The sequence below is a fragment of the Epargyreus clarus genome, unplaced genomic scaffold (assembly GCF_041222505.1).
Source record: "Epargyreus clarus isolate Ecla_fem2 unplaced genomic scaffold, WU_Ecla_fem_2.2 ptg000027l, whole genome shotgun sequence".
Classification (NCBI taxonomy): domain Eukaryota; kingdom Metazoa; phylum Arthropoda; class Insecta; order Lepidoptera; family Hesperiidae; genus Epargyreus; species Epargyreus clarus.
In genome coordinates, this window is record NW_027332234.1 from 5758125 (window position 1) to 5785379 (window position 27255).

Consider the following 27255-nt stretch of genomic DNA (forward strand, 5'->3'; position numbering starts at 1 on the left):
AATGTTTGTATGTAAAATGGTTCTGAGGTTTATTTAATAACCAGTAACAGGCGTTTTACTCAAATTTAATTCACGCACAAAAGTTCAGAATAACATTTATGTCAATAGAAGTTGTGAGTTCTCTTAGAACCAGTAATGAAACCAATTAGGGCAACTATAAATATATGATAAGCTGGAACGCCTCGAAACTCCCTTACCACAGCCTTCAAACCAGAACACAGCAGCGCTGAACACTGGTTAAGTAGAAAAAATGGAATATTGCGACACCATTTTCTTCTATTACAGTAATCATAATTTATCATAGACAGTATAAATAATATTTTTATTTTAAATGAAGCATATCGTTTTACATATATATACACGTATATGTAAAACTAAATTAACTGGTAGAGACATCTGATAATTATGCCCATATTTTGATAGCTAGATTACATTAGGCATTCATCAGAATTATTGGTATCAACCATATTTAATTATTAATTGTAGTTATGATTCAGGAAACCTGCTTGTTTTAGTTTGAAAAGTAAAGAATGGTCATTCAAATGCTATGCTATTATTTCTCAATGACACTATATAACACCCATTGTTTTCTAATATGACACAAGGCCTTTTTAGTTAGCGGTATGACTGTTGTGCCAATTATGTATTATATTATTATGTCTCACGTAAACAGTACATTTCCTATTACCTTACTGAATCATCTATGTGATTTCATTTTATTGACACGAAAATCTGTGACAGGCACGTGATATTAAGTTTAAATAAGTAGGTAATACTAAGAACAATATTTTTTTATAATAAACTTAGTTTTAACGCAGATGGGCTACCCGATGGAAAGTAGTGACTTTTGTCTATGGACTTTGTAACACCAGAGGAGTCGCCAATTGAATTCGAAGAATTGAATTCGAAGAATTAAAGAAGAGTTATTTTTGTATGCTTCTTACCCATATGATAGCGCTCCAGAAACCTAGGGGAAGTTCGTTCAAAATCTTACAATTTCTATGCATAAATCAATGGCCAGCGTAGAAGACTACTCTATTCTTCTTCTGGACCTAATATCAATATTTAATACCAATATAAGAAGCGACTAGTAATAGTAATAGTATTAAATTCTAAGAGTCACATAAACAAACAGGATATGTCTGAGGGGGCGTCTCATTTTATTACAATAATAATAATTTATCATAGACAATATAAATAATATTTTTATTTTAATTGAAGTATATCGTTCATACGGGCTTCGACCTGGCAAACTTAAGAAACGCCTACTTATTTTAAACCCGTATACAAGTTTTCAAGAACGAATGACACAACAAGTGACACAGATAATTGGAATGACATTGTTGTCAACATAATTTAAACAAGATAACGTTTTCGACACTTTTAGACAATTCTTAATGTCATGGATGGAACCTTAAGTGAAACAATTTAGTTATTTTCTATAATATTGATGTAGCAAATGGGCATGCATTCCACCTGATAGTAAGTGACTAAAGCCGCTCATCATCAACATCTATAATCAACCTCTGATAAAATCAGGGTGTTAGGTATTTGTAACGATGTCCCTGTAGTTCCGGGGCTAGAATAGAGCTACGGTATCCCCTGCCTGTCGTAAGAAGCGACTAAAAGGGGGCTTCCGGGGTTGCCGGCGGCAAGAGTGGGAGCTCGAACCGACCGAAGAGCAACCCCGGGAAGAACGGCGGCATGTGTGGTCGCATGCCGTCGTAAACACCAGGTGTGCGGGAGGAGCGTAAAGTGCTCCCCCCAGGGCAAAGCCTGACCGGGGCATCGCGCTCGGAGGACTCCGGTTGTGTTCCATTGGAGATCCCGGAGTTCTCCACCAAGCGCTGAGGACGGCCACCGGGGGGGTTTTAGTGCGGTAAAAATCCCACATAACCCGGCGTCGCTCCCACGTCGTCGGGTACCTTTTGAAGGTTTCTCCTCGAAAACAAAAAAATAATAAAAGAAAAAAGAAGGTATTTGTAACGAATGCGTTACTGCCCGTAAGTACTAAGTTGGAAAACATCCGATGAGTATGTCTCCTTTGCACCCTCTAACACAGCAGCGCTTAATATTGCTGTTATTATGAAGAAGTAACAATATATCGATAGAAAATAGATATCTAGCTAGTTAGGTTTTCACGATGAACGAAATTTCTTTAAATATGTGCAAATTCTAAATATTTTAGAAGTAAATATATTCATCGTTACTTTTTCACAAGCTTTTATTCTTAAGAGGTGTTACATATATATAGAGGTGTTTTTGAGGGTGGTAGAACCCGTTGTGGTTCGACTCCGGCGGCACCACCGCCACACCTATTTCTACCTAATAACAGCAGTTTTAGGCGCTGCTGTGTTCCGATTTGAAGGGTGTGGTAAGGGAGACAGACTTTTCCGAGGCGTCCTCAGGGGTAACGGCGCATTTGTGGCCGACCTCAGGTAGGAATATCTAATCCTATCTGGGGTTGATTACAGATGTCCATGGGCGGCAGTAGCCACTTACTATCAGGTGGACTGCATGCTCGTCTATTACTCCTATATTATAAAAAAATATACACGTTTTTGTGTAAAAGAGATTTCATTTTCCATGAAATTTTACTCAGTCACTGTAAAGCTTTAGATGGTCATTTCGTAGAGGTTTTTGTATTTTAAATAAACGTAGGAAGTTGGAAAATGGCAGTTCAGTTAATTTAGACACTTAAATTTTATTTAAGTATAACGTTCCACAGGCCGCGATCATAATGATATCATACTTAGCAGAACTTTCAAAAGATTTCTAAGTGTAAGCATTTATTAAGGTTATTGGAAGAAAAACAGGACTACCACCCATTGCGTAGGACGACAATAGGGTGACCCAATATTTCTGGCACATACGTCCAACTTTCTGACGTAAAATGATTATGTGTGGATTGCAATTATTAGAAAATAGAGTTTTTATAATTTTTTAGTATATTTAATGTATTATTTATTTATCTAATAAAACTGGTCATATCTATAATATATTATTCTACAAGTACAAAACTTATTGTCTGGAATTTTTAGTAAACCGGATTTACTGTAGATTTGAATTTATTTATGATCATTGTACTTGGGCAATTGTTACAGTTTAACAAAGCATGACAGTTAATTAATTAAGGTGACATGACAGTTAGATAATTAATTATTTAATTAGTTAAGGGCGATCACTAAAGGGTTGCTTATCGTGAAGACTGCGGTGGATCGTCTCTATATTACTGTAACATATGTATTTTAAAACGAAAATATACCGGCAATGCTCCTAAGAAGATACTACTGAGTAAGAATGTTATTGTTTTGGATTCAATTTGATTGGATGTTAACTAAGCAGACTCGGTATAGAAAATTTTCAGAAAAGCATTTTCACATATCAAACACATAGAACTCGCAACAGCCTCATTCTTGCAATGCAGAAACGTCAGTGAATGTTTCACGAAAAGGTACTGCATTTGAAGCTCAGTAAAGAAAGAAAATTTTGCTAGTGCGAAGTTCCAAAGAAAAAATAAAAAAAAACTGATTCATAAGTGTTGTACAAAGAATTTTGAGGTGTCCTGTCTTCGTAGAGACAATATTAGAATACCACTTAGCAGTGCATAAGTAAATAAGTATTTTTCTCTAGGATACGCCTTTTCCATTTAGCATGAGGTAAACAAATTATCCCCATATGGCGGTTGAAGGCAGGCACCCTACGCGTGAGCGGTGTCCGGCGTCGCGGCGGCGGGCCGCTCAGTCTCACTTACCAGTTCATAGAGTTTGCTCGTTCACACCGTGCGACATTCGAAATCCGAAATTTGAAAAGTTCGAAATGGCCCGAAGTGTTGCTCTCGCGTTTGCGGTGCTCTTGGCAGTGGTCAAAATTGGTACGTTTACCCTGTTTTTAAATATTCTGTAATTAAAAAAAATAATAAGGTAACTATTTTCGAATGTAACGTTTTGTTTTGATATTTTGCATTTGTATTGTAGATTTTTTATTATTTCTAAATAGGTATGTCGTAAATACTCTTAATAAGTATATTTTAAAGTATATTTTACCAAAAGTAGGAATAGTAGTATTCTAAAATATTTGTTTTTCTTAAAATTTTGCAGTACGCTCTCAGTAGCTTCTGGCAGCTTTCAATGTTTATGTTTAAATTTAAAATAGAAGTAGACGATAGTAAAAATTTAATATAAACAACATACCTCGTGATTTGAAACACATTTTCGATATGCCAATTATATATCGCGTCCGTCCAATTATATATACCGTACATTTAAATTAAAATTGTTGCGTATAAAATCCGCTATATTTTTTTTGGTATTATATACTTATTTAGGCACTGATGACGGAATTTTGTTTATTATGTGTGCACCAAGCATACCAAACTGGTGGTATTTAAATATATTTAAATTAAGTTACATGTAAGTTTTTTTGTAAGATCATAAATGAAACGGTATCAGAGAAAGATGTAAGGATTTGGAACAACCGGCGAAAAACCAGCAAAAAGTTTGACTTAATCTTATTTTAATAGCAGCAGAGAAGCTAATAGATTGAGATTTTTATTCCAACAATTTTTATTCCGACAATATTTATCTTATTTTATATTTTAAATGTAGTTGCTTTTCATTGGGGGGGTTTTAATTAATGATTGTACAAAATGTGGACAATTATAATAAATTTCTCATTAACATAATTGCTTTAAAATGAAGCCCTGAAAATTTTGTGAGACAATATCGAAATAAACGAAATAATCCAGATATCAAACATGTTTTTCATACTTTATATTTATTACCACTGTTTAAAAAAGAACAACGACATAACTTAATAAAATCCATGAAGTCATCGTCAAATCTTCCTTTTTTTGAATTGACTTCCTTTTAATTAAAAATTGGCCAATGCGACCTGAACGCGGAACTTCGCGTCCCTTATTACCCATTTTTTTAATTTTATCAATTTTAGTATTTATTACCATTTGTATAGTTTATTACCGTTATACATACTCTGTAAAGATTTCAAGTATGTATCTATTACGGTTCAAAAGATAAAGCTCTGTGACAGACAGACAGACAGCGGAGGCTTAGTAATACAGTCTATTACTAAGCGTTTCAAATGATGAATCACAACAACAATTTGGACACGTACACAACAACAATTTGGAGTCATAAAATCAGAGGACTTATCGTCTAAAGTGCCTAGTACTGCTCCTAAACCCACAACTTAAGTAGTAAGTTACTAAGTAATAAAGTCACTCAGTAATAACTTAGTAAGGCCGGGATCGGGATGGTCTTATTCTCCCCTAGACATGTCAGGTCGTATCGGCCATAAACATTTTTCCAAGGCCGTCTACGTTATATACAAAAGGCATAAAATAATGGGATCCGGTGGCGTTAATGAGGCGCCTGTCTGCCCGCGGTTCCCGAATACGAATCCAGATGTATTCATGGAGCACTTTGAATGCTTATTCTGTTTTCTCGTGTGTCGTGAAAAATATTTGCCAACGTTGAATGACGGATTAACCATTTATGTTACATTTGTTGCGATAGGTACGAAAAAAATCAGTTAAATATTTTATTGAGTTATAGAAAGTAATTTGTATGCGAATTATTTTTAGTTATTTGCATATAAGTGGGTTCTTTTAATAATTTAAATATTTCGATAATTCATATTTATATGGTATTTACTTAAATTAAAGAATAGGTAATGCTTATTTTATAGACTGTTTTATATTTATACATTTAGAAACCGTAAATTAAATCACCATACGTACATACGATACGTACCTACTGTCATAATTTATTTTATTTCATTATTTAGACATACAAACAGCCTAGTATACATTACATTTACAACACAATAAATGCACTAGTAATAATGTACCCTATATACATGCCAATTATAAGTATTTACAGCGTTATATTGCACGACTCATGATGCGAAGCATCAGAGAGTGCTTTACGATCGAAAAAATTTTTTCGCTTCATTTTGGCGGCTATTTTTATTATTATAGCCTTGATAGTTCACGGAATCAAGATATTTTGCATACTATTGTCGAGATAATTTAATGGAGATTAATTCCATACTTTTTAAAAATTGATTTACTGCAATAGAATTGGAAAAAAACACCAAAATAGGTCAAAAAATTTTCCTGTCCGTCATGTGTGAAACCTGAAAACACCGTAACTTGTGAAAAAATCCATCATTTGAGTTAATTTTTTTTTTTAAATTCTAATCGACGATTGTAGGTCACTGAATGCGAATGATTAATTAATTCAGTGTCGTTTAATTGCAATTAATAAAAAACGAAAACTACAAGACTGTATATCTATAGATATTATGTACATTTATTCCACCAGGGGCGCTTGTGCAGTACCTTCTTCCTACTACAGCTGTTTTTTCGGCAATTAATTTTGAACGACTTAAGTTTTTTTTTTTTTTTTTATATTTCATAATTAAATGAGCATTATGAGTCGTGCACTTTTGGATTTTCCAAACTTTCTATATAATATTAATAAATTTACGTTCATCAATACATTTTATTGTTAAGCAAAATTTACATAAATAAACAAAATTAACTCCAAATTATTAAATTATACAAGGTTAACTATAAAGTAATTACACGAACAATGAAACGAATAAATACGAATAAATTGAAAACATGGAGGAAATGTCATTGTTTAAATACAGAAGGCACTTCACGGTTCATTTATTATGAACATAATGTCAAATAACAAAAGTTAATTAATAATTCAGTTGTGACTATTTTATCCTTATTGCTTATAAACGTGGAACCCTTTGAGTTCCGACTCCGGCAGCACCTCTGCCACACCTATTTCTGCCTCATAACAGCAGTGTTGAGCACAGCTGTGTTCTGGTTTGTTAAGAGGTTGTGGTAAGAAAGACATATTCCGAGACGTTCCAGCTTAGTCCTCGGAATAGCAGCGCATCATTGGCCTACCTCAGGAATATCTAATCCTATCTGGTTTTAATTACAAATGTCCCCGGGCGGCAGTAGCCACTTACCATCAGGTGGTGCTCGTCTGCTACTCATATATTATATTAAAAAAATATTTTAATAAATACTGCGGATTAACAACTTGCATTTGAACAGTGTGGCAGACAATAACATTATTAAGCATTATGCGTCTAGCGGGTAAAATACGAGTAAGATATCCTAAATGTATAATTTGCAACCTAAGACAGTTTTAAGAACTAATCTTAAAAAACAACTGAATGTCTGTTTACGATTGGAGAAAGATCCATTAGCTCTTAAAACATTAGAAAATCCATATAAAATCAGATTTTCATAAGCGTTGTGTTCATTGAAAACTAAAAATAAAAGGCTATTTTGGCACGCAGCGGAGAATATTTTCACTTTATGCTTTCCATTTGCACTACTTTATTAGACAGTGTTGGATAACAGGGCGATGAAATGTTCGTTTGTGGATAAAACATACGAGACCCTATTCGTAACAGACCAGTACTGAACGGCCTTATTTATTTGTGTTATTATACAAATGTATGAATATGGCCTTCGCCTCTAACCTTGAGTAGAGGCTCCTGCTCGGTATTGGTCTGTGGATGACGATGACATTCATTCAATAGACAGATATGACGATGAATCTTTTACAAGTTACTACAATGTTTACATAATACTAATACTTAAAACTGAGGACTGCCGAGATATTTAAAATCGTAAAAAAATATGTATGTGTTCCAAAATCCTAGCAGATTTTACCTAAAACTTATTAATGGAAGAGTACGAGAGATGATAATACTTTCAAAATTTATACAACTACACACATCTATATCGAACCTAGATCCTCTGGAAAGAAGTATTACGCAGCATCGTTATAAATTAAAACAGACAAATATAACAAAAGAATCATACAAACGTTCAAGTTTCTTAACTAGAAAACATGTCACCCGTTAATTTGCAAACTACATCCTGCGTCGCCGATAAGTCTTCACACATGTCCTCTTGCTCAAACTTCCTGGTTTGTGAACTTTATAAATCCAATTAGGTCAAACAACCCAGCGAGCTACAAGCCCACACTAATACGATTACGTATGTGAATGCACTAGAAGTTAGAAGCAAAACACAATTGAGGCTAATGTACCTGTTGGCTTCAGACAACGGAGTAAACAAATAGACCTTTAGAAATAAGTTAAAATTTCATAGGTTTTTAATTTGAAAATAAATGCTTTCTTAAGTTCATATATCATACGCATAATTGTGTACATAAGTGGTGGTGTCATAAGAATTCGATACATTACTATTTTAAATGTTAACTAAAATATACGTCTCATTATACCGATAAATAAAAACTATTAATAACTATAAATTCTAAATTGAATAATAATAAAATTAGAATCAAATTTTAAACTTTCTCGAAATGTCGAAAGATCAATCCATCCTTGAAGCGCTTAAATCGATGCCGATAATACTTTAAAGAAAATTAAAGATTTATCATGTGACATGTGATATATTATGGCATATTCTTTCTAAAAATATTTAATGCCTCATCCGTGCGCATGCCAAACTGTCTCAATTTTAAACGTGTGGATGGAGCATTTGACTTAGTTTGTGTAGCTTGGGAAGCGCTTGTAGCATTTTTTTGATCAAGCCAAATCTTTGTAGAGAAGTTTGCGGCAAACACGAAGCGTACAGGCGCGGCAATAGATTTTTATAGAAAACAAACTGAATCTGTGCATTAGAGTGCACGCGATAGAACGGGCAGTATAGCAGCAGTATAGTACCTACATGTGATTTAGTCCGCTGTTTATTTACCCGCTGATAGCTATTCCCGTTGTGTTTGCATTGTCAATCGACGCAAAATTGGTATTTACGTTGTCAATTGACGCGAAAATACGTTTACAATATAGAAACGCGAATCTATTACAGTTGCTCTACATACCCAAATGCTTATAATCATGACCGATACGCCTGGACCGGGTCCAGATTTTTACGACTGTTGACTAGTCGAGAAGCTGTGGACAGTTACGAGCAAAACGAAATTATAATCCCGTTTGATTGTATTACATAGTTTATTCCGCTAAATCACATGTTATTCGGATTCTATCACAAAATTCACAAAGCGCTTTCAAAGCTCAAAGCTGTCCAATTTATCATAATGTAATAAACAGTAAATAATAATGATTTCGATGAAATGGAAACATTTTATTGCATAAAAAATGTGTATAAATAAAGTATTTGTATATTGTTACTTTCAATTAAAGTAATTACAAGTAGCTTAGGTAATTGGAAGGTTGGGTAATAGTAACTCCTGAACAAATATAAATAAATATATAAAACATGAATAAACTAAACAGTAACTAAATTATAAGTTTTACAAGGACGTATAAAAAACTGTATGATAATAAGAAATTATTTAGAAAATATTTCCAAACTGAACTAAACTAGTATTTTTCCGCCGACAGGTCATTGACATGACGTTTTTGCGAAAAATCACGGAACACACTGTTATGTTCAATAGCCGATAAACATCATCTATTGTTAGCAAAACCTAACAAAAAGTGTAGTTACATGAAGTACGAGTATAATACGACGCAATAATTTCGCTTTTTTATTATGCTGCCGTTGTTCTCTAATTCTGAAGGTGGTACAACCCTTTGTGGTTCGACTCCAGCAGCACCACCGCCACACCTATTTCTGCCTTATAACAGCATTGTTATACGCTGCTGTTTTCTGGTTTTGTGGTAAGGGAGACATACTCCCGAGGCGTTACAGCTTAGTCTTCAGGTGTAGCAGCGCATCTGTGGCCGACCTCAGGTAGAAACATCTAATCCTATCAGGGGTTGATTACAGATGTCCATGGGTGGCACTTACCATCAGATGGACTGCATGGTCGTCTGCTACTCCTGTATTATAAAAAAAAATCATTTTTAATGAAGCTCTAATATCACACTGTCCCCTTAAAAGTCCTGTCACTCCTGCCCATAGTTTGCTGTAATCAATCCTTATTTAGTGCCTCCCTTAAAACACTCCTTCAACTTAACCTCAGCAGTGCTGATATAAGGCAGAAATAGGTGAGGCGAACCAAAGATCTACCACCATACATCTTTGATCGACTTCAAGTAGAATTTCTATTTTATGACCACGTGACATGTTTTAGGTACATTAATTTGTCACCCCTTCAATACCTACCAAAAACAACACTGTTTTACATTACGTCATCCTTGAATGGCGTGTTAATTTCATCGACATTGTACAATTTTACGGTGCATTACTGCGAGCGTTCGATAAGTCTACATTGTTTGTTCACTGGTTTATGTTAGGTAGGCTCAGGTAATATTATTGTTAGCTATTGTTTGCTCGAGCTACATTATTTTATTATAATTTGAATTATATCTCACTTTTTCAATGTATTTTTAAGAGTATTTCGTTTAATTTACAATTTATAACTATCCTGATAGCGGACATGTATGGCTTTTCAAAAGAATGGTATACATATATTAAGTTATCACGCTGGTCCAGAAATGATTTTAGGCTTTATAGATCTGTAAGGACATAAGGAAACGTCTCAGGTATTTGCTTGACGATGTTGGTCTTCAAAGTTGCAAATGATGATTTACCTATTTCTTATACTGAAGCGTGTCTTAGAAAAATTAGGGGCGCGTGCCAGGAATTTCAACTAAAATTATTGTTGTCAACTTATTACTGTCCCAATGCTGGGTACGAGTCTCCTCTAAGAATAGGAGAGATTTAAGTAACTGATAATTAATTTCCAATACGCACAGAGATTCGAACCCTCCCTATTGAGAGTTGGAATTTTTAATTATTAGCATATTGCTGGTAACTGTTATTGGTAAGCTTAAAAGTCATAGTACTGAGATACTAGTAACGTTCTATAGCATATTTTTCACAAAAATACTGTTTACGTTTAAGTAGTAAGTATCTGAGAACGCGAGGCCACCCAGTTGTCGTATCATAGTTATAAATACGCAATACTTTTGATCTGATGTCATCTGGCAGTTTATATGACTGCAGTAGTATTTATAGGTTACTAGTTATAAGACCAAAGATATCTGTTGACTGACAATAATTAATGAATAACAAATAATATTTAAACATGAAGATTTTCTAAGAAACTATTATTTATATATAAATTGTAAGTGTTTGTTAACTAACAGCTTTGGTACTTGATGCCCCGATAAGTTGTATTTAGCATTAAATTTACGGTAATTATAAAAGTTGATTAACTTTTTAATAATCGTTTACCAATAATTATATAGGTACAATCCCACCTTATTTATCTTTCGCTATTCAATTCTAATAGCTATTGCTGTCATGTAACTGATGATGCAATCAGCCTTGAAGATCTATGGCGACGGAGATCAAACGTGTTATTGCTCATCTTTGAAAGTGGTAAAGATTATTTTTTATAATAGGAGTAGCAGGTGAACATGCAGTCCGCCTGATGGTAAGTGGCTGCTACCACCCATGTAAGTAGTAGCCCATGGTATGTATGGGAAGTCTTTCAATTTCCACTTGACCAAAGTAGTGGACCAAGTCCTTAAATATTTCTTTTCAATTCTTATAGAAGTTCAATGTTAATGTCATAGATAAGTATAGATATCTCACCGCCTTGTAATTGAAGGAAGCCATTGAATGACTTAAACGGCTGACATTTCTGTCAGCCATTTAATGGCTGTCATGGTGTAATTTACGCGGAACAATGCCGACATGCGCAGTTAAGACACGAAATAGAAGAAAAAGTGCGGATAAATATCGTTTCATTCGTAAATGATCTAAAAACTATTTTTTTTTTATATTTTTTAAATACGAAAATAGATGACAGTGACAATTGTCAAAAGGTTATATTTTCTGTTTAGGAGTGAGTAATCTTTACTCATCTATGCTTTATGTCTATAAGTCTTAAAGCCAGTATTCCGTAACAGCTTTACAAAAGTATTTACTACTATATTTTCTTTCAGTTAAAGGATTGCTAATTGAAATGTCACTTTGTTTGTATTTCATATGCGATAACAGTGCATACAATATATTTGTATGTACATAAATTGAAAGGTGCAGGTATTTGAAATATTTTTCGTGAACTCTGGCAACCTGTTTATCTGATTACGACCCCTTCGCCGGTCGCGACCCGCGGGTTGATAAACCCTTTCCAACCTGATATGTACATACATGTTTAGAACTTAAGTAAACGTAGGTAAGTATTTAGGTAAAAATAGATTTAAGCATGCAAACCTCATGAAAATTATTTAATAATATTTAAGGTTTTCTTGTTTAAAATCAGTTACCTGCAAATGAGTTTTAAATACTATTTTACGTTTGCTATTTCAAAATAAGAACAAACAAAAAACGACTATTACTACTTGAACATATTAAGAATTGCGCGTTTCACTCATTTCATACATTTTCTCTATAGCTCCAGGATGCTCTATGGGATGATATTACTTATATCATAAGTAATATCATCAGTCATTAAGTCCCTTCATAGTTCACCTTACTGTATGGTTTAAAATGACATAACATAAACCTGAAATAAATTACTACATTAAATGCTTAAGGAAACTTAAATTTAAAAGAAGGATAATTTAAAACTGCTATTCATGGTATTGACCACATATATACCTACAAGGCAAGAGGAAAAAAACCTTAACCTTGCACATGATCTCATGGAAACCCATTATAATAAAATTATGTATGATTGTCTTGCTATAGAACGTGTTAAGATGTATGATAGATTGTTGTTTACAGTACTGTAGGTATTTAAATAATAATACCTGTAATATTACGGGTATTATTATTAATTATTACGAATAACATTTAAATAGTGGAAAATTTGTAAAAATGTATATAGTGACATAATGTTTAACCTATACTAATAAACTTAGTAACTATAAAATCAATTATGTTAACGTTTCTATGTAACAAATGACCAAGACACTGCGGCACCGGCACACGATCACCATATGATACCTGTCAGACACGTAGAGGGTACCGGGTTCGATCCCCGGCCAAACAGAAATATTGAATATAGATTTTTGTTCTGGGTCTGGGTGATTGTATATTCTAGAATGTAGCTGTGACTGTAGAAAGCTTTAAAAATCCGTTATGCATAAGAATACATAACGGATTTTTACAAATTAACACATTTACGTTGGTTTTTGGAAGACACTAATTAAAGACTCTACAACGACTCTATTATTAATAAAATTCAATTTCATACCCGAATCTTATTTAAATAAATTCGGCATATTTTATCCTAATTTTAAATAACCTAACCTAACTTTACCTATCCATATCTTCATTTAATTGGTGTTTTTTACATTTAAAATGTACTCATTCAATTAAACATCATATGTATGTAATCATATAAATTATATTCATGTGCTTATATGTAGTTATTAATATGTGCATGCTTACCTGTTCGACCAACTCGTATTCCTCCAAAACTCGCTAGAAATATGTGATTAAGTTGCAAACTTCAGCGCGTTCTGTCCTAGAAGTTTAAAATGCATTACAGACTTTACTCAGAAACTGTCTCCTTGGAAATTAATCTTAAGACGGATCTGTTCTTCTTTGCAATTCATTACATCCGGGCATCATTTTTAACCGGGTTCTTGCTAAGCGAAGTGCATTGAATAAAACAAAATAGATGTATCATGTTTCATTGAAAATTAAAACACAAAATGGCGACTTTTGTATATCTTTTGTATATAAAAGAATGAGAGGCAAATAGAAATTAATATCAGAAATAATTCTAAATCTAATACGAAATAGAGCCAAAACTTACAAATGTAAAACCTATCAAAACTTTAATTACATTTCCTACTGTCAGAGCCTCTATGCATGAACACACAAATACAGACACGGTTAATGCAATTAGTTAACCTACTAATTACTCACGATTTTATTACCTACCTACTGATATTTGTTACGACCTAATACAATAATAGCAAAACTAATTAGGCATACACTGCGTCATTTGAATATGAATCATAAGGTTGTCTCCATATTAACTGCCGGGTCAAGTGGGCATGAATAGCCTACACTAACCTTCTTAATTTTACAAACATTACATTACCACAACCCTTTTTGGATTAAACAGGAGTGCTACAGTTGCTACACTGATTCTCAATAATCAGTGTAGCAACTGTAGCACTCCTGTAGGAAAACATGGAGTCAAGTCATAGATTTCTACCGCATTCGCCACAACAACGTATTAAGCTACATCTAAAGCTGTATACCCAAAGCCGTTAATATCCGATTTCCGCTGCAGCTTTTATGCTTCGGAATGTACGTTGAGCTTTTAATCTCGGTGTATTATTTATTTGTTAATCGTTCAGCTTTGACGAGAGCTTTCCAGCGAAAATATATTTCGAAATGTACATCACATTCGATTCCGCATGAAGTAATTGAAAGCTAACGATATGGGAAAATAATTAATTGGAGCAGTATTAATAGGAAATAATTTATTCAGTTCATATACATAGTACGTTTGTGAGCTGCCTAAGTGTCCTGTGTATCTTAAAACCAATAAATCATGTACCAAGGCCTTTTATCCTGGGCTGTTACTAACTAAGCAAGAAAAATGTTAATGTACTTAAATTCTGGATCGCTGCCAAAATACGCAAAAAATACAATATACAGCAAATCACCAACTCATAAGTTATAAGCTTAATGTGGCCTTGGATAAACGAGGTTATTTAAAATCTACCATAAATAAGCTTAATAGGTTTTAAATATAAGTCGTATTGGTAAATAATGCTTAAAATGCACGTGCACTATTATTTTTGCACCTCCTATGATTCGCTAAGTGTAAGCCTTATCCCATTAATTTATTAAATCTTTATTGACAAAAAATATTTAACAAAAAAAAATACAACCGACTTCTATGTCACTACAAAGTAAAAAATAATTGAAATAAATGTTGGTTTAGTACATATTTTTCGACATAGAAGTCGGTTGTATGTTTTTGTTAAAAAAAAATCATCCATTTAGTGATAACATGACGTTGACATTGACGACCCGCGTGGCGGAGCGGTCACCATGCCGGCCTGACGCGCAGAGGGTCCCGGGTTCGATCCCCGGCCAGACAGATTTCTAAATGATGAATTTAGATTTCTGTTTCTGGGTCTGGGTGTTTGTGTATTTGTCTCTGTGTGTGTCCATAGCATCCACGATACAGGGAATCCTAGTGTGGGGCTGTGAGTGTAGAAAGCGTTTAAAAAAAACATACTAACGTTTATATTAATATAATATACAATAAATAAAAATACTTAATTAAAAACCATACAAACGCACTAGTCGTCCCTGCAATTTTTGAAAGTTCCCCTCGATTTCTATGGTTTGCCATCATCAGACCCTGATTTCTTTATAATAGGACCACCTTGGACATATCTTCTTTCGAACAAATATAGTCATAAATATCGCTCCATAAACTACGGAGTTATCCCCGAACAAACATAAAAAACATGTATACGGTCGAATTGAGAAACCTCCTCCTTTTTTGAAGTCAGAATAAGTCAATTCTATAAATTTTACTCATATGATTTATTATGTTTTGGATCGTGGACACTAGAAAATCGTCACATAAATTATTCGCGAGAAAAAAATCATCAGTATAATTTATTTCCCAATAACTTACACCTACTATACAATATTTACCCGTTTAAGACTTCATTCTATACACGTTTCTACAATATCATACGTCGGAAAAACTTTATAAACTGTGCAAGTACAACAGCATAACAATACCGGTCCTTTCCATCAACGTACGTCGAAGGTGACGCTGATCATGGCCTACATGTATAAATGGACGGTGAGATCATCACATTACAGAAACCAAACATCCTTAGCGCAACGCAATAAGATTCATTAAATCTGACGAATTTGATCTAATCGCGCTATTGTTTGTGTTATTTGTGTATCGGTAATGTTTTATACTATCGTTATTTAGAAGATGTGAGGTATCCTAACCTAATCCTTAAAGCAACGCATTTGTAGATCTAAGAGCTGCAATCGTATTTGGAGTTGATTACAGGTACCTATGGACAGTACTGTCGGGCGGCCTACATGCTGGATACTAAAATTTAAAAAAATCTTTAACATATATTTTTAGTGTTACGTGCCTCTACTTATTACATTGAGTCCATTATATTTAAATTGTAGAAGTAGGTATAGGGGTAAATACACAATATTGATATCTCAATAACCTACTTATCTGTCTGTAAATAACAAATAACTACAACAATGTTTAAATACAGCGATTAAATAAAAAAAGGAAACATTTTGTTGAAGATATGTTATTTTGTAGTGCTATATCTAGTTATTATAATGAAATTTAAATTGTTCTTTCATCTACATGCTTTGTTAAGTTTACTTACGAGGACAAAGGTTATCATTATTATCTTTATAACGTAACTGTAACATTGTCGTTACTATAGACTCGTAGTTTTATTTTTGTGTGAGGTTAGACAAAAACTACTGCAGACATTTTAATTCTTTTTCTAAAATAATACACCCTGGACGTACATACGATACTCTAGCAATGCAACAGCCACTAAAATACTTTTATCTGTGTTTCTTAAAAAAATAATGAAACAACCAATTTCAATATTACTTTAAGATAAATTAATTTAAATACTATATACTACTACTATTGCCTAAATACTAACTTTTAAATAATTAATTAATAAAAATATACGCATCGAATAGGTGGCGTCTTTAGTCTGAGAAGCCGTTTAAGCAAAATTAAATATCCATATCAGATAATTTTTATAGTACTCTAGAATATGTCTTGTATTTACTCAGTTCCACCAACCCGTACGTTTAAATACCTTGAACCCGATAAATTGCAATATTTACCGCTGGCATATGTTTTAGGTCATGTTCTGAATACCTTGGCCTTTCCAAAATGGGCCACATTTAATAGAGCGTACACAGCGCTACTATTCAATTAGTAGAACAAACCAGGCGTAACTCCTCAAACGATAATTCTACGTTCCAGAGTTTTTTTTTTAATATTAGAAATGAAGTTTAAGCTCGTAGCCAAAAATCGAATGACTTTATTAAAAATATAAAACACTGTTTATTGTAACGCCATTGGATAGTGTCGTAATAAGGATCAAATTTTGGGAAGTAACAACAACTGACAAACTCAAAGAAAAGATTTTTTAAATGATACATTCTAATACTAAACCCTAAAAAATATTCAATCTTTCACTACATACGGTCTGTCAATCATTAAATCTACATCTTAAGCGTGGTATTACCTACCTATTTAGTGTATTAGTCATAGCAATATTAGCAATTGTTAAAAGCATAAATATGGGTACGTGTTAACCCATATGTATGATTTTATTACTCCTTGCTGATTTACTATAATAATAACCTGTACTGGCACGGTACTGGCAAAATGGCGTGCTTTTGAACAGTAGAAACACAAATTAACTTAGGTAATGCTAAATAATCACCTATTCAAAAATGGTTTATACAACAATGGCCGTACGTTATCAAGCCTGTTCGCTACAAGAAGCATGCGATGTGCATTCAGAACCCTACCGAATTATATGTTTGGACGAAAATACGACGTGTCCTCGACAAAACATTAAAGAGTAAGTAGAATTAATTAAGGACAAAGCAGACAAGTGTACAACCAAACAAAACTAGTTTTTTGAGGCCAGCGTTACACGACTCACACGTGTATGTAATATTGAAGAAGGTGACATCATAGGGTCATTTTAGGATTCATTCATTTGTATATTTGTCCTTCTTATATTTTTTCTTGTAGAGTATGGGTGTGTCAAACCTTAAGTGGTCATTGTCAACATTCGAAAACTTTAACGTACTTACAACAGACTTACCTTTATTTAGATAACTATTTTTGTATCTTAGTTACTGCACCCGTTAAAGAAATTCTGTGGATCAACAAAGAGTTCGTTCGTATCTCGGATTTTAATGATAGTTTTTAGGGGTTCCGTATAGAACAGAGGTTTACTTTATTAAGTCAACAAACTACCCCGTCAACAAACAACATGCACTAGTTGTCGAATTGCAATCTCAGACGATTCTTACAGAACATAATTATTATTATGATATGGCGGCTATCCTACCGAATAAAGATAAGCGGTAAACAGTAAGGGATCACACTTTTGGTCCAGCTTTACAAGAACTGACGTTACAAACAACGACAAACAAGTAAACAATAAATCGAACGGGTCTTGTCGTAGCTGCATTCAATACCATTGAAGCGTTATTAACTTGTTTACCAGAGATTCCATCTGAATACGGCTCCGACTTTACACTTACATTACCATGTTATTGGAAACTGAATCTGAAATATCGTGTGACATTTGTTTGTCGTATTTATATACTTCTTATGTTAGACATAGTTACGTACTGGACAATATTTTTCGCAAGCGCTCAATCTCATATTCTTTCAAGCAACGGATTAGGTGACAAATTTGTAAGGTATTGCAATGATTTCCTAATTGCAGCTATACACATATTGAAAAAACAGGATAATACTGAATCAACCTCTAAAAGTGTTGAATAATAATTAAATCGTAAACTCTTCTGACCTTAATCCTGTTAAATGGCCTTAACTATAAAAATATCTTGAAGAAGAACTCACAACTCCAGCGAAATTAGGAGGACCATAATTTATTGAGTCGTCCTTGTGTTAATGTCTTGAAGGCACTAGCGCCCTCTACCCGATCTCAATAGTTCCCTCGAACCACAAAAACACTGCGATAAATTTACTCTTGACTCGTAATAACTTTGTTTGTTCGCTGACGCAAAGAATACATATACTCGTAGGATGAAACTTTCCTTACACAATTCCTTTTTCTTCCAGTAATATGAAATTTATGTATTATTGTCACATTTGGCTACTTTCTTTCAATCATACTTTATTTTCTTTCATACATGCTTATTCTATAAAGCACTACTCATGTATTTCTTATTAAAAATGTTGATTTTAATGTATTGTCGATAAATTTTCAGCAATTATTGTTATAACAAAATTAATCCGTAAATGCAGCCGTGATAACTTAGTGTGAATTTATTTTTAACATTTACATATTATTTTTGTCTTTTTGTAATACTATCTTGATTGTTACTGCTTAAAGTTTAGAAACCAGCAATTCTATTTACCTTCTCTTCTCATCAACACCTATTTGTAGCTGAGACACTTTCGCGAATTGGCATGTCACGTTACCTTTACACACGGCGACATTTCACATTGTTGCTCTTCGTAGCATTATGCAAACGCTACCAGCTCAGCAATATAACAGTCCGCAAGCAACTATGTTGCACTTTCTGCAACTATCTTGCGCTTGTATTGTCACTACAAGAAATCCTTGTGTACAAGAGCCCTAAGGCACTAAGCAAGTGAACGCCAACCTAATGATTGTTTCATTAAAATATGGAAATGCTTTAATAGGTCTTAATTAAACGACTAAAAAAGCTTTCAATATTCACAAATGTTTCTCTTTCCACCAACATTGACTCTGGTTATTCTCGCTCTAATACAATTTTCTTCCCCCATCCCCTTTTCCAATTTAAACACATAATCCCGTAAGTGGATATAAGAACAACAGTGAAGTTGCTAGCCAAAGGTTCACTGCATGTCCAATACCTACGTAGATTAATCTAATTTGTTTCTCTCGTGACACGTAACACGAGGTGACTAACCGGTGTTCAACCAATTACTGCTCAAGCTTAAACTCAATCTACACCCACTATTAATATAAGTAGTCTGTATTTTACATTAATATATTTATTTCGCTGTCTCGGTGTTATTTGATAGAAGCTAATTTGCAACAATCCGTACGGCTAAGGTTAGGATAGGTTATAGAGTTTATTAAAATTATAACAATTAGATGCAAATTTTATTTGGTCGAATAAAGATATCGCTCAGTACATACGAATCTTATTTTGCAGGCTTTACACATAATTTGAATGAGTAAATCGAGGGCGTGAACAAGGGATTATAACTTATATTATACAGAACAGTGAATCTTGTTACAAAAGAGATATTATTTTTTGGACAGCTAGTCCCGTATTATAATTTTTTAGGCCTTTATCTGGCTGTCTAGTCGTGACTCTAGAGGTTTTTGGATCCCTAGTGACTACGTATTTGTATTCCGTCCATTATATTTGTTTCTATTTGACATTACATTTGATTTTTTATCTTAACAACTCTTATATAATTGTCAATTACTTTAATAGAAATTAATTACTCATATTCAACTCATATCGGAACATTACTTATGTGTTTACATTATTTTATTGGAAATGATCTATTTGGTGGAGCCAGCCAGTCGAACCACAAGTAATTGTAGAATTTCCAAAATATTTGGACCTCGTCTTTGTACGTATTTGTTACTGCTTCATTCCAAAACTTTAATCTTATCTATAAAATTCTCGTGTCACAATGTTAGTTACCTTACTCCTCCGAAAACGGCTTTACCGATTTTTACCAAATTTTATATGCATATTTAGTAGGTCTCAGAATCGGCTACTATGTATTTTTCATACCCCTAAGTGATAAGGAATGTTCACCCTTAACATTTTTTTATTTATATCGCAACACAACGTTTGCCGGTTCAGCTAGTAAACATATAAATTTAGAGCCCTAGGAACGAGATTTGCGATACAACCACAAACTATACAAGTATGACCGCCTTATTTTAAAATATAATATTATTCTTACTAACCCCGACGCAGTTTACAGTAGTTTACATGTGTTTAGAATTCCCAGAAAGCTTTGTTTACATTGAGCTCGCTTCTGGCGATTGAGCTGAAAAGTGCAGCATTAGGTGGATATTTACAAGCGTCTGGCATACCTGCTAACGTTGCCAAGAACGATATTAGAAACCAGAATTGTTTAGTATCCTTTTAACTATACTCATGTTAATATGTATTTTAACTTATATGTAGGTTTGTAGGTACTCTTATACTGTTGTCTGCTAGAATAACAACGTTTACTTTTACAGTTTGCATTAGGTATATTATGATTTGTGATTAATAATGAGTATCCAGCTGTTATGCAAAGGGCTGTTATACAATCCACCCTGTTACGCTTAGGGTGGAATTTAAAAAACATGTGTGTACTCAACCGAATGAATATCGGCATATTGCCACCCATTAATTACTATTCATCAACACTTCGAACAAAAATACTTCGCTATTTCTAACACTTAAGTTGAAATACCGCATCTGTTTACCGCACTTTTTTAGATACTTGGCTTCATCACATAATTACTCAACATTTTACTAATAAAAAAATACTAAAGTCGTTCAACTAGACAGAAGTAGGTACTCAAAACTTGTTAGAATGAGCACTTATTCAATTGAATTATTAACATAAGTACACGTGAAATTGAGTGCTTTTTAATAGAAAGGTTTAGTATAAGACTTAAAGACATCAATTGTACAACTTAAGATAACGAAATTAAATATAATAAGTGTGATTTAGTTCTATATAAGTACCTTTTATGCTAAATAATCACAATAATGCAACAATATTTTTATAGCATATTTAAATATATTTTAATTTTTATTTCTTGAAAACTTAAATTTATTAAAGTTTCAAGAAATAAAAATTAAAGAAATATTCACTTTTGATTTTACAAATCCTTAAAATATAAAACGAAAAGTATATTTATAAATAACATGTTATGTAATTGAGTGTTAATTCCGGTGTACAAATGTGCTTTTGCAGTTAAATACAGACGAGGATTAATTACCAATTAATTTGTATTCGAAATACATAAACAGAATATATTATTACTGTGTTTATGATTATAGTAACTGACATTGAAGGATTAGCACCTAATACCGCTGGAACACATCTAAATTACAATGAATATTGATGCAACACGTACTATAATATAAACTCTACGTACTCTACGTATTCTATATACGTACTCGTACGTATAATTGTATATAAGTATTTAACCCTCGACTATATAACTGAATATATTATACAATTTAAAAAACCAGGAATTTATAAAATAATTATGTAGCAAGTGTGTAAAATCTAGTGTTAAATTATGGAATCGTTTCTTATTATAATACTGTTTTTCTACTGTCTAATGTATACATGACGCTAATAGGTTGTGGCTGCAATAAAAATTATAAGATTTCGGTATTAAGTAGCACCTCTAGAGACAAATAATGAAACACATAATGTAAAATCTCAGAGCTGAAACGGAATCTTTATAGCGTATCTATTGCATTCATTGAGGGTGCGAAATTGAGGATTCATGAAGGTGGTAGAACCCTTTGTGGTTCGACTCTGGCGGCACCACCGCCACACCTATTTCTGCCTAATAACAACAGTGTTAGGCGCTGCTGTGTTCCGTTTTGAAGGATGTGGTGAGGGAGACATACTTTTCCGAGACGTTCCAGCTTAGTCCTCAGGGGTAGCGGCGCATCTATGGCAGACCTCAAGGACCTCATATCTAATTCTATGTGGGGTTGATTACAGATGTCCGTGGGCGGCAGTAACCACTAACCATCAGGTGGACTGCATGCTCGTCTGCTACTCCTGTATTATAAAAAAAAAAATCTATACTAGTATGAAACACTCTTACATTCGAGGAATCGAAGCTTCACTTGCAAACTATTTATAGCAGACTCGTGTTCAATGCCGTTAAAACGTCTATTAATAAACAGGCGAACAATGAAACTAGGTCACCGCCCAAAATGTTAGCGAATCTTTGATTTCAAATTGATTTACGGCTAGAAGGGATAGTAGTTTAGCAGTGCCGTCAAAATGGATGACAGAAAAGTTTATAGTTTACTAAGTGTGCTGTGCGGTTTTCCCGCATCTAAAATACCTTTTTTATTCTTTCACTATTACATGTCACGTTTTGTTTTTCAATTTTCACTAATACCATCCAAAACTCAAGGTTGAATCTATTGGAGATGATGTCTAATTCTATACTAAATAATTAAGTTTAACGAAATTTGGTCTTAACAACAACAGTTTTGGTGTTAACAAGTACATTTACATTAATGTTTTCCGCGCAAATATATAGCGACTGCGTTCAAGTTCTTGCATGGTAGATTGTTTTAATCATTATTATAAAACATGTTATTTTTTAATTTCAGGGTCATGCCTACAGTGCTACCAATGTAACTCTCAATCTGATCCCATGTGCAAGGATCCCTTCACCAAATCTCCAGTTGTTGTAAGTATTTCTTATTAACATTATATGATTATTTTTGGCTTATGTGTCATAATCAAAGCCAGCGACGTATTAGCGCCTCAGTTGTTGCAAATTTCAATCTAACATATCGCTAGATTATTTATAAATTTATCCCTGTAGTCCTGGGACTAGAATAGGGCTACGGAACCCTGTCGTCAAAGGCGACTAAAAGGGGGCTTCCGGGGTTGCGAGCGACAAGAGTAGGAGCTCGAACCGTCTAGCAAGCAACCCCGGGCGCAAGGACGACGGTGTGTGTTGCCGTTATACCGTCGAAGACGTAGAGTAGCGGGAAGTCGCCACACTTTTATCTATTCTGGTTCTGGTTAAAACTACATATTAATATTCTTGTTTCCCTGTTCCAGGACTGCTCGACCCAGGACTCCGTTAACTACGTAAGGAACTACCTCGGCAGCATCTTGCCTCAAGAACTCATGGTTGCGGTCGCTGGTGCCCCCAGATACTGCCACAAAGTCGTCATGCGTTAGTATTTTATACTAATTTCTATTGCACGAAAAAAAGAGTAATAGCCTAGTAATTTTAACTTCGTCGTCTCCGATTTCTCAATCTGTGAAGCGGATGCACATGTAAATTTTCGACATTATGTGCGTAGACAGTAATTGCAACTTGCTGATTTTAGAAATTATAGTAAAAACAAAATACTTGAATGCTTAAAAATATTAACCTGAAAAGGGAAGTACTTAATGTCGCCTATATTACTCCCACAATTAAGACTATCTAACGACAACTCATATTTTAAAATCTGTTAAACAGTTTGGGCGTTAGACATAACATAAGAATCAGAATATCACGTCCACAATTAACACAAATCCAACGACAACTCATACCTTAAAATCTGTCAAACAGTTTGGGTTGTAGAGCATACAAAAGAATGAGACATATGTACATACATGCGCTCGAACAACTCTGCAATTAGGTAAAAACTTGCCAAAACGCATCTAACTCCAATCATACATGAATGCCTCCGATTTGAATTCCACTTCCACTTCAACATCTCTCTTACGAGTACGTTGCCCACTTACTATCTGACATGTTATCTTTACAGAGAGTGGCACTACAGTTCGCACATGCTTGGACGTGAATCCCAATGACCCGAACCAGACCTGCCGTCAGATCGAACAAACGGCCAAGCTTACACCCTTGGACAGCACCAAGCAAATCAAACACTGCAGCGTGTGCGACAAGGACCGCTGCAACGGAGCTGCTTCAATTGCATCTTCACTCCCTCTCGCTGCTGTAGCACTCATCGCTTCATACCTCTACTATAAGCAATAAACCTATAACCTCCCTAGACGATCAAAGCTTGAGCGCATTTGACAAGTCCATCTCATAGTAGTTATTATGTCAGTACAAGTCACCACTGACGTCGTTTGCTTGAAAGCATCTCTTAAATTAAAGTACATAATGTTTTTCAAGGGAATATAAGATACATTCACAACCACAGAATATTTCCGTACTTCCTCGTCAAAAAATTCAATTTAAACGATTCTCAGGTGATTAAAAGGATTAATAAGAAAAGTAGATGAAAATTAGGGAAAGTATTCTATTTGTGACAACATACGACGGGAGAAATACTTTGGAAAACAACAAAACTTATACACCTCAAAAAAATTATTCAACAAAAATACATTTCAAGCGTATTAAGCATTTTTGACAAACTTTGATCGTCCTGGCAGGCTAATGATCAAACAACAATGATCGGTCCATAGCAGCCACGTACGCATTCGCTTCATGTCCCGCGATGCTCTGCTAAGCGAAGTGCCAAATCCGCACATTCCTGAACCAAATTCGAAAATTACGAGCTCAGTAATACGGCCTTTGGATAATACCGTCCAATGTCATTGTTGTTTAAGCTCCTTTTTTAATGTTATTGTTTAATTTAAGAATAATAATATGTGTAGTAAATCACCAATAGATATTACTTACGTTTTTAATTTGTTTGTTTTAAAGGTCTTCGTATGTATTTTTATTCTTAAATGGGACATTTACTGTTATGTATCTCATCCGAATAACTCTATATAAGTGTTGTTAAGCCAAAAAATATAAATTAGTAAATTTGAATCTCAATTCAACTTGAATGTTATACTTAGCTTTTTACTGTCTAGGATAGCTTAACAAACTTGCATATTTATTAGTTATTGACTAAAAAAATTTGTTACGCATTTTAAATTTCAAATTAATGTTTTAAAAGAGACGATTAACAAAGCATTTATGTATATAATAAGAGAGTAGATGTTAACCGTCCCTTTAAGATGTATGGATTTATAATAAAGTTAATAAAATATGTATTTGTTATTCATTTACTACATAATATTGAATATCGTTCAGTTACAGGTGGTGGTGGGAAATATTCTCATGATTTAGAATCTTCTTACATTTACAGTTTCATTATTATTTATGACTATTGAATTATAATACGCACATCAAATCTAAAATCGGAGTTTCCTGATATTTGAACACTGGACAGGGGCCCCCTGTTATTCTACTGACACTACTAACTTATGGCAGGAGATTTATAATACAAGGCCAATATTGGTATTGAATATAGGATTTATCTCCGATATTATCATTTAATACATGATAATTAATAATTATGATACAATAATATACTCCGTACCGTCTGATGTATAGGAACTAAATTAAAGGAAACTTAAGCAATTGGAATAACCTGTCCAGGGATTGCATTTGTATTAGAAATTCGGCCTCGCGATCAGCGAGTCTGAGGTTCAAGTCCTAAGCACCTGCGGATTTTCAAAGTTATCTGTGTATTCAAAAATATTTATAATTTTCTTAGTAATGAAGGAATAAATCGTGAGGAAACCTGCGCACGAGAGAGAGATAAGCAATTTTTCTCAAAAGAAGTCTACCAACTGGACTATAGCCTAAATCGTTCACTTTGAGAGGAAACCCATGCCCACCAGTAGAATAGTAATGGGTTACCAACTACCAACCCATTCACCCCTGGGTTCAGACGACTCAAGACCGTTCCAAGATCGTTCAAGAAGAGTGGCGCAGATTAGGGGATGCCTATGTCCAGCAGTGGACTCGTAAAGGCTGACGGATGGATAGATAAATACCAACCTATTTATTAGGAGGCATAATTATCATTTTCTATGTGGACGGAAGTGGACTTTTAGGGCTTGATAGATGAATGTTTATGAATGAAATGAATATATGATACATTATAATGGATTGAAGACATACGCGTCTAATTATAGATAGATAAGCGAATCACGATGTGTCGAATGATGTCATCGTAGTGAATTGTTACTACTTTGTTAGCTTAATCTTAAGACAGTCATGTATATTACTTAATTGTCATTCAGGTACAGTACCTATTGAGTAACTGAGTCATTAGACATTAAACAAATCATGTCAAGTCATTAGACATATTATATATCTATAGGAATTGAAGAAATTAAATGAAGTTTAAATGAAACAATTAAATTGAATTAGGAGATTGCTATTTACGAATTTTGAAAGTTACTTATTTGACACACTTGTACATACAAAGACAAATAGGTACAACACCCAGACCCATAACAAAAATCAATATTCACTCGGGCACACGGCTCGTCATTGTTTGTCATGTTGGTCAAGTGCAGATTAATAAGTGCGCATTTCACACACCTTTGAGAACTTTCTCAATATAACACTTAAGTGGGATTTTCCACGATATTTTCCTTCAACATGAAAACAAGAGTTAACTTCAAGTTAAACACACTTAACTTCGAGTATTCAGAGGTGCGTGCATAGGCACGAAACCTTTTATACGCGGGGTAACCCTTCGTGGGTTCATCCCAGCCGCGGAGGCAGCGGAGAGGATATACCGGATTCCTACCACTATAACCCCACGATGGTCCTCTGGACGCCCTTTGCCGGGACCACGGGTACGCTAGGAGCACAGTTAAAATGTACTTAATGTAACATCATTCGTATTGTCGGGAAACGTTTTATCAGCGGTCTGTTGTAATTTATGTTGTATTATCTTTAGAGGCGTTTGCATTTATCCGATAGTATTCAAGTGTTAGATTGACGTAT

At 34.0% G+C, this 27255-nt stretch overlaps 2 protein-coding genes across 2 annotated transcripts in view; one reads left to right on the forward strand and one right to left on the reverse strand.

Moving 5' to 3' along the window:
- spz3 (Spaetzle domain-containing protein 3) overlaps positions 1–27255 on the reverse strand; it is a 153207-nt gene that overhangs the window by 93028 nt on the left and 32924 nt on the right. The window lies entirely within an intron of this gene.
- On the forward strand, positions 3718–25500 carry LOC140753782 (UPAR/Ly6 domain-containing protein bero). Its single transcript, XM_073088565.1, has 4 exons — positions 3718–3874; positions 23099–23178; positions 23559–23676; positions 24260–25500. Exons 1-4 carry the CDS (start codon positions 3820–3822, stop codon positions 24487–24489), a joined length of 483 nt encoding a protein of 160 aa, XP_072944666.1. The 5' UTR covers positions 3718–3819; the 3' UTR covers positions 24490–25500.